Source organism: Pecten maximus, chromosome 4 (genome assembly GCF_902652985.1).
Source record: "Pecten maximus chromosome 4, xPecMax1.1, whole genome shotgun sequence".
Taxonomy (NCBI): Eukaryota; Metazoa; Mollusca; class Bivalvia; order Pectinida; family Pectinidae; genus Pecten; species Pecten maximus.
The window spans coordinates 17,709,834-17,721,333 of NC_047018.1; the positions used below are offsets into that span (position 1 = coordinate 17,709,834).

General features: G+C 36.4%; 2 protein-coding genes across 2 annotated transcripts; both read right to left on the reverse strand.

The window, feature by feature from the left end:
- Positions 1–1,468: 1,468 nt before the first annotated feature.
- On the reverse strand, positions 1,469–5,697 carry LOC117325399 (T-complex protein 11-like protein 1). Its single transcript, XM_033881573.1, has 2 exons — positions 5,534–5,697; positions 1,469–3,608 (listed from the first exon to the last, which is right to left on the reverse strand). The coding sequence occupies exons 1-2, from the start codon at positions 5,682–5,684 to the stop codon at positions 3,385–3,387; spliced, it is 375 nt and encodes a 124-aa protein (XP_033737464.1). The 5' UTR covers positions 5,685–5,697; the 3' UTR covers positions 1,469–3,384.
- A 3,316-nt stretch (positions 5,698–9,013) lies between these two features.
- Positions 9,014–10,951, reverse strand: LOC117325400 (trichohyalin-like). Its single transcript, XM_033881574.1, has one exon. It carries the CDS (start codon positions 10,862–10,864, stop codon positions 9,353–9,355), a length of 1,512 nt encoding a protein of 503 aa, XP_033737465.1. The 5' UTR covers positions 10,865–10,951; the 3' UTR covers positions 9,014–9,352.
- Positions 10,952–11,500: the final 549 nt, after the last annotated feature.

The window sequence follows — 11,500 nt, forward strand, 5'->3', positions numbered from 1 at the left end:
ATAAATGTCCATGTTTGTAAAATATTACATATATTCACTAACCTACATGATTACCACTTAGCTTAGGTATACCTATCTACCTACATGTACATATATACAAAATTGATTTTCTCAAAGAAATCAAAATTATATCACAAAATTATTGATATGATTTCTGAAAGCACTGATGCAAAAAATACAGATGTAAGTAATATATATATATATTTCTTTTTTAATTTAAATTAATATAAATTAAAATGCAAAAATTATGTGAATTTTTGTAAATATTCAGAAAACCTGTAGCGTACGTACTAGCTACCAAAAGTTGTAGATAAGTCATGATCACTTGATAAAATACAAGAAACCACAGTGACTGTAAAAAATATGATTGACACTGTATCGATGCATTACTGGTCTCAATCATATGAATGTTTTATCGTGTTTTACTAGACGATACCTCAAGCCGCCAATTTTAAAATTGAAATTAATCGGTAAAGCATGACTTCAAATGTAAAATGATCTCATAATGAAAATCGAATCATTGAATGATGTCTTACAAATATTTGCTGTTTGTTCAGATTTTAATATCTTCACACCACAATGGTGGTGAACACAAAATACAGAAATAAGATTAACACAATCTTCACTATAAATCAGCACACATACTGTTGTATGTAACATTTCATTACATTTAGCTAGGTCGCTTTCTGTAAACAGGTAAAGGGAGGTAACTTCATAGTTAAAAATAAATCTACGTCAATAGAGACCTTAAAAAATAAATACAAAAAAAAAAAAAAATGAAAGAAAATAAAATAAAATATACGGAAAGAAAGGCAACACGGCTTGAATGAATAATTATTGAAAAATTTCAATATTTTGAAAGAAATTGTCTACATTTCAACAATACCTGCACAGGAGGACCTCCGACACTTTTGTAGTATGTATAGACAGATGAAACAAAAGTTTAATTCAGTCAGAATTTACACTTTTATCAGATATATAATCAATACTATCTCAAACCAATCATATTTAAACAGATGTAAAATTTGACATTCAGTTAAATGCTATACAATATCTATATACCATGAGTATAATCAATAAAAACAAAAACATTATCACAACTGTATAATCTTCAATTCAACTTGATCCCAGATATGCATGTGGCAACATGGCACCATAGGTGCTTAGCACGTTTATAAGTCTAAGACCGATTATAGACTAATCTCTATAGACCGATTATAGACTAATATATAGAGATTAGTCTATAATCGGTCTTGGACTTATAAACGTGCTAATCACCTATGGTGACACCATGGCTTGATTCTGTTTACTTTCTGAGACGGCATTAAATGTCAATTTTGTCCCATTTGGTTTGGTTTGTTTTTGTTTAACATCCTATTAACAGCCAGTGTCATTTAAGGATGTGCCAGGTTTGGAGGTGGAGGAAAGCCGGAGTACCCGGAGAAAAACCACCGGCCTACGGTCAGTACCTGGCAACTGCCCCACGTAGGTTTCGAACTCGCAACCAAGAAGTGGAGGGCTAGTGTTAAAGTGTCGGTACATCTTAACCACTCAGCCACCGCGGCCCCCTATTTTGTCCCAGATTTTTATGCTGCCTCATTTAAATATGACATGCCGGTGACAAGCAGACTTGGCAGACGGCACAAAAAAATGGAAGAATCAAGTGTTCCCATAGAAAATTTTATTGACTGAACTAGACTCTGACATACTTTCATCAGCGTCATTTATACCACTATGAACTACTGGAATGAACCATAAGGTTTTGTGACTGAGATCAGTTTTCATGAATGAATAAAATAGATTTGTGTACCGGATATAGATACAGTAGCTACCTCTAGTATACAGTAAGTCTCTATCAGGATTACCCCACAATAAGCCCATGCCAGTTAAATAAACCCATGTCAGGTAATAAGTCCATGTCGGGTAATAAGTCCATATGTCTGGTAATAAGCCCATGTCTTGTAATAAGCCCATGTCTGGTTATAAGCCAATACCTGGTTATAAGCCAAAACTTGGTAATAACCCCAAACTTGGTAATAACCCCAAACTTGGTAATAACCCCAAACTTGGTAATAACCCCAAAACTTTAGGTAATAACACCAATTGTGGTAGTAACCCCAAACTTGGTAATAACCCCAAACTTGGTAGTAACCCCAAACTTGGTAGTAACCCCAAACTTGGTAATAACCCCAAAACTTTAGGTAATAACACCAAACTTGGTTATAACCCCAAACTTGGTTATAAGCCTGTACTTGTCTATTGTAGTTCATTGAACATTCTAACAAATGCTGTAATCATAATTTTCTGGCAATAAATTTAAATCCACTCCATTCTTCAAGTTAAAGTTGATGTGTTGCCCCCCTTGGGCTTATCACCGGACAGATACCACAGCTTAGTCACATATATAATTGTGGGGAAATATTCTCACCTGCTAGATTACAAGTTCACAAATCAAACTAAGTTGGCAATAATATACAATTCTATCACATCCAATTAAAAACATCTTTTATACAGTTCATCATAAAATGGACTTTTATAATGGAAACACACTCTACATATGTGATTATATATTTTTATATATTTCTGTATTTTGAACTATATATGTATAATTTGTCAGTCATAATGATAACATAATCTCACAAACAGATTAAGTGATAAGTTATCATTCATTCAAAATTCTTACAGAAATACATTCAAAAATCCATTCCATGCATACTTAATGCCTTAAAAATGATGAGAAGGTGATAAGTATAGATAATCCGGAATCTTTATTCTTTCCTGGGGTCATCATCAATCCTTTCCAAACCAGAAGTCCTCGCTCCATTTTCTAGGTATTATCATGACAGACAGAAGTCTGTAGCCCTATTCTGTATCTCTATGTATTGTGTCTGGAAGTTAGATGAAGAACAGACATTTCCTAATTGATTAAAAGGTACTTTATACCAGACTCAGAAGTCAGTCCTGTCCTATATACCGAATCACAGATCCGGAGTCAATTTCCATATTGATAAGAAGTTAGGTCTAAAGCGAATGGTCTTTTGTTTTCTGAATCACAATTCTTCAGTCCACTTCCAGATTTACCAGCATATACTGTCTCAAAGAATTGTGAGTCCGGGACAGATATCTCCTCGGACTCGTAAATCTTCTGTCAATCAAAATACTTTACAACAGAGAAGCTAGCTACATATAGACATGTACCAGCCCCACCTGATATGTACATTATAACCCAAATGCGACATTGTCTTTCTCCAAGTATCACAGCACAGGTAACGAGACCCCGTCCCTGAAGATGTTGAGTCAGCGTTTTGATGTTGATGAGTCAGCGTTTTGATGTTGACGATATTATATAACTGTCATCATAAGTTTGCCATCCACATCGACATTTCAGCCTCGAGGGGACAAATCCTCAGTCCGCCATTGCAGGAGTGTGTTTATAATGTCCGAGTAATGGGCAAAGAAGACTGACCGGTTGTAGGAAATGAGACGTAAAAACTGACCGCAGACCTGGCCTAATTCTTCCTCCACGACAGAAAACCCCACCGGCATCTGTAAAGGCTTTGTATGCTTCTTGGAAATTATCTGTTTGATAAATTCCTTTAATCTCTTGGCTGAAATTGAAAGAAAATTCAAATATAGTCATATTTTCTTTTTCTAAAATCATTATGACAACCATAAAATCATTTAGTAAAACCGGTTGTTTTAGAATTATTTTCCAAAATTTGATAATTCTGTTTCCTTCAAGTGGACCCTTAAAACGGGACAGAGCATTTCTTTCAAAAATCTTTCTTTCACATTAATAACTGTAAATCACATAAATTTTGTGAGGGATTTATTTTCGTGTTAATTATTTGTATGAAATTAAAACCTTCAGATGACGGCCCAGCTATTGCTTATCTAAAAGCTTATCACTAGCAAATTTAAAGTCATTTCTACTTCAGTTTTCACGAAATCGTGTATTTGCGAATATGACTGAAAAGTTAACCTCATGAAATTAAAAATTTGCAAAATCTACGTGATTTAAAGTACTTCCTACAAGATCTGGTTGAAAAAAGTCTTGTGGTTACTTAAGGTCAAGTAAATAAAGACAGAAGATACGTGATAGACAAATAACAATGGAACATATTGTATAATAAGGCCATGCCTAGTAATAAGCCCACCTATGTATATTGGAGTTCATTGGACTCGTCCGATACCAAACAAATACCATTTCATTGTCCTATAATTAATTTTTCTTTGTTTTCATGGTAAATACTCAAATGTGATTGGTCGAAAAATTCTTTCATTCTTCTATGAAAGAAATTCCGAGAATGGTGCGAAAAATATGACGTCACAATACGACAATTGACGTTGCGTATTGATTTGAGAAAAAGAATCCCATTTAAAACCAGTAAAATTGCACATAAAACATGTTGTAAATTAGAAAATCATTTTCAAAAATTAATTATAAGCGTTGATGCCAATTTTTTTATGCGGATTCATATAGTTTGCAAACAAAATTTATTTCATACCCCGATGAAACTAAAAGAAAATGACATCAATGCTTAAATGAATCAGAAGAAAAATCTCAACAGGCAGGGGGTGGGTTATTCTAGTTTTATTAGGTAGTTGGCCGATTCCTAATAAAAACTATAAGAACTTTACCTCCTGCCTGTTGAGATTGTCTCTACTTGATCATAATTTATTCTACATATTAAATCCCCTGCATACCCCCGGGTATCCAGATGGAAGGTGAAGGACACATTAATTCCAATCTAATTAAAATCTAGATGGTCATTCTCACTACGTTACATGAACATCTAACGACATCGCATAAGGGGTCACCTTCTGATGACCTTTGAAATGTGTGTATTTCACTTTCAGGGCGAATTGTCAATTTTTCGATATCATCGGAGCAAAATATTTCGTCACAGCTGCATCAGAAGCAAACCATTTCGGCACAGCATGTATATATAGCTATATGCTTTGTGGGACGAAATGACTTGAAACAAATAGACAGATTATGCAAGCTATGTATTCTAGTCATGATAACTCGGACATATAAAATTCACTTCCAAGATTCTGGAAGTAGTCATTTGATTGGCTAATCCAAAAGGTCACCCTGACGTGACCCCTTATGGGATGTTGATAGATGTTCATGTAACTTAGTGAGAATGAGCATCTAGATTTTAATTAGATTGCATTAATTCACTACTCGAGGGATGATATTGGCTCTATTCCTAATACATATTTCATTGTCCTATAATAGCCTCACTTTCTGATACAGAGTCAGAGGTTGTAATTGCATCTTGTACTTATTGCAGTGTACTTGTGGGCAAGGAGAGTTGAAAACAATATGAGTCTAACATTAAAGGAATATGTTTAAAGTTTTATAAGACACCATTTCTGTGTTTCAAGAGCTTCATTAACCCTGTAGACTACCAATGATTCATTGGTAAATATCTGAGATAAATAAAAAAAAAAAAATGAAGATCGCAAAATTTTTGACTCGCAAAAATAACCAGCTCTACGATAATACATGGTACGCTACACTCACCGACTAGTTTGTATACAGGGTGGTCATGGCTCGACACTTGCTGAATCTGACCGGTCAGCATCGCCTGCTGGTCAGTCCCCCATTCCTTAAACCCATGTTCTGGCAGGTACTCTCGCACCGACTTGTTGATCTGTTCCGCTACATTGATCATCTTGTCATTTAGGTCACTGGAATATTTAAATATCAAAGGTCAAAAGTCAAGTCATTAAAATTCAAATAACAAAGGTCAAAAGAGTTGAATCATGAAAAATTTAAAGTTGCAAAGTGAAAGATTTTTACAGGTCATGTAAACATTAGATTTTCTCATCTACAGCTAACCTGCTTTCTCGGGGCTTTCGGTATTTTATATAAAGAACCACATATCAAACATTATAAGAAAACCTGCCAAGTTGTCTAGCAAAAGAAGTGGACTAATGGAAGCTGTAGATACTGTAATAATTACACAAATATGCCCCTTCTTTATTTTTGCAGAATTATTAATCATGAAACAGTTAGCTTAAAGTCGTAGACAAATAAGCCCTTCCAAACTTGAATTCTGAACTTTTGCACAGGGGGAGAGAGATTTTATGAGGATAAATATGTTATACAAATGAGCTCTTTAAAGAGCATATTAGAGCTGTGTATCGCAAGGTGGGTAGCGATACGATTCGTATCATGATACAGGGGTCATGATACGATATATGAGAAGCTGATGACCTATCAGATATCTGGTATTCCATTGTACAGTAGTCATGTTTTGTTTGTGGTATTTCCGGAATATTTGAGTCTTTGTCTATATTTGTCACAAAACATACGTTTTGTACGTACGTTTCCCACAAAGCGTTCTTGAATTTAGATAATTTGGATTTAAAAGAACTCCAACAGGCAGCTTTATAAGCTGCTGGAATTGCCTTGTCAGCCATGTTGGTTACTACAAAACGTATGCTAACGTTGGTCAAGGGAGATAACTACACATTTTCAAGAATCGAGATACAAATCAAGGATAGACGATGCATCGATGCACCTGTTGCCGCCCAGCCCGTAAGGCTAGAGAAAACAACTTTTTGTGGATCTTTTGTCCCCAGTTGTTAAACAGACCAGAACAGACAAACAAAGACAGATATAAATTTAAAGCATTTATTAACAAGCACAATCAACAAATATACAATGTATAGTTACCCCTAATGCCTCATTTAATAGGCTTACCCCTAGAAATATACAGTAACTAATAATGCACAGTCATAGTGAAGGTGCAAGGCAAGTCCTCAGAAGGTGCACTGTGAAGGTGCTACCAGACCGTGAAGGTGCTACCTACTCTGAAGGTGCAATCAGTGAAGGTGCTACCAAGCATAGAATGGTGCTACAGTGTCTACTAAGGTGCATTATTGGCCTTAAGATATTCATATACCATAAGGTTTACATAATAAATACATAAATAATAGTAAATTGATTGACTGAATAGTTATAACTCCATACACGCGACCGTACACATCTTCCTGAAGGTGCAACCAAGTCTGAAGGTGCTGCTAAGTCTGAAGGTGCTATTTAGCACAACTTATATATATATATTCAGCACTGGGATCATACAGTAAATTGTCTGTCCAACAGCATTATGTTCTCCTGCTGGGTATTTACCTCGGCTGCCATAGCTATGCATACAATCTGGTTCAATCTGGTTCAGCTATCAGCTACAGGGACGTGGGCTACCGTTCACGACAGAATGCCACTCTGTGCTGGCTGTCACCGCTATTTATGCACTGTGTGACGTCACAAATCTGTAGACGTCACACCCATTCAATTTCCCGCGCTCGTTGACTCTCAATACTGTCAGCCAATCAGCAGCGTTGTTACAACAGTTAGGCAAATGCTCTTGAATCCCGGCGATGTTTACGAAGAACAACTCTCCTTGTTTACGATGCAAAAACCGCTATTTTCTGATGAAATACAGACTGCTACATCGTAATTATGATCAATAGGTATGTGTTATGTGTTCAAGAACCGTTAGTTTTAATAGTCTTGTATCGTCAATACGTATAATGAATATAACAGCGGAGAATCGGACTCGTGTGCAAACAGCTGGCTGCGCCATATTGTTTTGCTGTCTCGGACATGTGGTCGGGAACAGACTGCACTGCCGTGTGTGTAACATTGCCCCCTTCTTAAGAATTGGCTTTGGTCTCCAAAGAGGTAAGTGGTCGGTATTATTCATTATATTATTCTGACTGACACATGTCAATGATGTATATCATAATTTGAGCACCCAGTCGTTTCATCAATCCAACCACGTGTTTATACCAGTCAGTCAAATTCACACATTTCCATGTCCGACCGCTCACCATGCTTGGTTGTCACGTGTATTTCATTGCACAGTCTGTCTCAGCAATAATAAATGTCATGGTATGCCCATGACCATTTGTGAAATAGATATATCTACTGAAGTACATGTTACATAATATAATTTGCAATTTTATTATAAAAGTCACTGGATAGTCAGTGAAATAACCATTCTGTACATGGAAATAGAAATTATGAGATTGTTCCATTCCCAAAAACATACATGTACATATATGTAGATATATCTACTGGCAAAGCAATAAAAACTTGACTGCCATATAAAATACCATATTTAATATTGGTACAAATTTGCAATATTAATGATCATCAGCTTTCAATTGTCATCAGTTAAGATCATAATCAATAAGACAAAGGATTATTGATCATTAAAAATTGAGACAAAATTCATAACATGCTTAATGCAAATTACTTAACATAAAAAAAATATTTAACAGACTGTACACCTTAGTTCAGTTCTAACACAATAATTTGAAAATATATTACTTTTACCTTGATAATGGTATTGTACATACTTTAAAAATATAAATATATATATTACTTTTACCTTGATGTACAAAAATAGTAGCAATTATTAAATTACTGATTTGAGTAAAAAAATAGATAATATCTTAATTCAAAAACACTCAGTCTGGCGCTCTTGAAACTGTCAACATATACATGTATGACTCTGCTAAGTATAAATATTTTAGCTGCATGTATTCAAAGTATATATATATATATATATATGCTGTATTCATAATGTGATATATGATGCTCCTGAGTCCTGATTTCCAAGTATTTTCTTAATTTTCTTTCAGTTGTTGGAGGTTCTGGAACAGGCTGCTACAAAGCACCTCAGCTCGGGTTAAAACTCAGCAACTTGTTATGACGGTAATGACCACAGGTGTATTCAGGGTTATACTCAACTTATAGGTATCACAATTGCAAGTCCTCATGCAGGAATCAGGAAGTTCACATATATATCTCCATCAGTCTCCTGAGGGGTAATTTTACAATATGTAACATAAATTTACAATATGTGTCCTGCATGTCCTATGACTGCTATATCAAAAATGTATGTACTTAATTAAAGATACATTATATGATCCATAGTTACATGAATCTAAGTTAATACACACACCATGTGTTATATATTACAACCATACATTACTAGTCATTAGTTTTAAGCTATTTCACTGATATATATATAGTGACAATAATACTAATGTCATATTAAGTCTCCTGAAAAGACTAACATTCTCACATTTCCATATATTATATTAAGTAATTGTTCAATTAGATAAATAGAAAGAAACAGACTTTGTGAAATGCAGAAGTATAAGATCTGTTTGTTGATCTGTAGAATTATATAGTAGTCTGGTAAAAATAAAACCATTAATTTAAGCCTACAATTAAAGTTTCAATAAATATAAAATTGTGTATTTTCTTAATCTATTGAGGCTGGAATCTACTTTGCTACAATCTATAATTTGTTTTCTACTATTTCTATAGGAGAGAAGATATTCTCAAGTCCAGGACATCATGGAGATGACTCAGCTGGTAGTAGTCAGCCTCCATCTGGAGTTCTCTCAGGAAATGGATGTCCGTGGGAAGGGTCTCCATGTTTACCCTCATCCTGTTCCGATAATAATTTAGGATAAATCTAAAATGTGAGTAATCACGATCGATAAAATATGTATAAACTCCCTCCACAGAATACGGTTTGATTCCGAGTTTCTTCTGCACCATTCTGTGAAGAAGACTATTGGGAACTTCTGCCAAAGTTGTCGCTGATGTCTCGAACCTCTTCCCGCCTACATTTAATATAATTCGTTTGTTCTGTGATCTTCTAAGTTGTTCCATTCGTCTATCTCTTACCACTGCCCCCTCCGTTCTACTACTACTGCTATGACTTCTTTCTCTGCTACTACCATGACTAGAGCCTCTGCTGCTGCTTCTGCTCCTACTGTCTCCGCTACTGTCTCTACTACTGCTTCTACTACTTCCTCTACTGACTTGTTCCTCTGTAACTGTCACCTCCTCTATCTCGCCTAAATCGTCTATCTCCAACTGATTCATATCCCCATTCTTTGTCTCCTCCCTCTCCTTCTCCTGTATGACAGCCTCCTCTATCTCCTGTCTTCTTTCTTCTTGCTGTTTCCTCTCCTCCTGTCTTTCCTCTTGTCTCTCCTTGTCTTGTCTCTCCTTCTCCTGTCTCTCTTTCTCTTGTCTCTCCTTCTCCTGTCTCTCCTTCTCCTGTCTCTCCTTCTCCTGTCTCTCCTTCTCCTGTGTCTCCTTCTCCTGTCTCTCCTTCTCCTGTGTCTCCTTCTCCTGTCTCTCCTTTTCCTGTCTTTCCTTCTCTTGTCTTTCCTTCTCTTGTCTCTCCTTCTCTTGTCTCTCCTTCTCTTGTCTCTCCTTCTCTTGTCTCTCCTTCCCCTGTCTTTCTTTTTCCTGTCTTTCCTTCTCTTGTCTCTCCTTTTCCAGTCTCTTTTTTTTCTTCCTTCTCTCCTGTCTCTCTTTTTCTTGTCTCTCCTTGTCTAGTCTCTCCTTGTCTTGTCTCTCCTCCACCTTTTGTGGGCTCTCTTCCTTTTCTTTCTTTTCATTTCCGTGTTTCCCATCATCAATCCTCTGCACTTTGTTACTGTCTATGACTTCCAGACTTTCCCTGCTGATCTCCCTTTTCCTTTTTTCTGTCTTCTGATGGCTTATTGTTCTGTTCTCAGTTGACTGGTTTGGTTTTCCAGCAACAGTGGTAATCAGTTGGACGGTGGACCTCAGGAACCTATTGTACTCATCATCGACCCCTGGACCACTCGTCATATCTGCCCTCCTGACCAGGGTCATCTCGGGGAGTTTCCCGTCTTTGCAGCATTGATGCTTCGATGTTGACCGATTAAATAGCAGCTTGCATCTCTGGCACTTCCAAGCAAAGCCGGAGTGCTGCTCCAGCATATGTCGCTTGGCCAGGTATTTGGCACGGAAACGATAAGTATTATCACACAGGCTGCAGGAAAACATGCACTCCTGCAATAAAAAAAAGTAGGAGGAACTAAGCTATGATGAAATAATCGTTTTACTCGATATATAAGTTTCTAAAGAGTTATTGTGGTTTTCCCAACATATAACTTCAGATGATCATGGTGTACAACCTTGGGTTTGGACTTAGCACTGCGCTGGATACGATAAATGTTGTCATTTAAACGCTCGAGTACTACAAATGGACCGCTCCACTTTTTCTGGAATTTATTTCTTCGTCCTTTCCTTTGGGAATCATAAAGCCAAACCTGGGCACCGCGATCATATCTGTGCAATTCTGCATGTGCATCATAAGCTCTTTTCATCCTATCACTTGACAATTTTAATTTATCACGTGCAAATTTGTGAATGGTTTCTAATTGTTTGGCCAAGTTGTAAGCATAATCACTCTGAAACTCGTGATTTTCTTTAACAGGTTCTACACGTCCGAGGACCAAATCTACCGGAAGGGAAACCTTACGGCCTAACATCATCTCGCAGGGGGAGACACCGGTACTGTCATGTTCAGCTGATCGGTAAGCTAGCATCAACAGGTAAACGTGTTGGTCCCAATCTTTTTGGTTATTTGATACAAAAGCGGATAACATATTCGCGATTGTTCTATTTGCTCTTTCAATC

What these genes read in the sequence shown, in the direction of transcription:
- LOC117325399 (XM_033881573.1), bottom strand. Translation starts at nt 5,684, where the DNA reads ATGATCAATGTAGCGGAACAGATCAACAAGTCGGTGCGAGAGTACCTG. An exon ending in CCCTGTATACAAACTAGTCG is followed by an intron (nt 3,609 to 5,533) that starts GTGAGTGTAGCG and finishes TTTCAATTTCAG; the next exon opens with CCAAGAGATTAAAGGAATTT.
- LOC117325400 (XM_033881574.1), bottom strand. Translation starts at nt 10,864, where the DNA reads ATGTTTTCCTGCAGCCTGTGTGATAATACTTATCGTTTCCGTGCCAAA.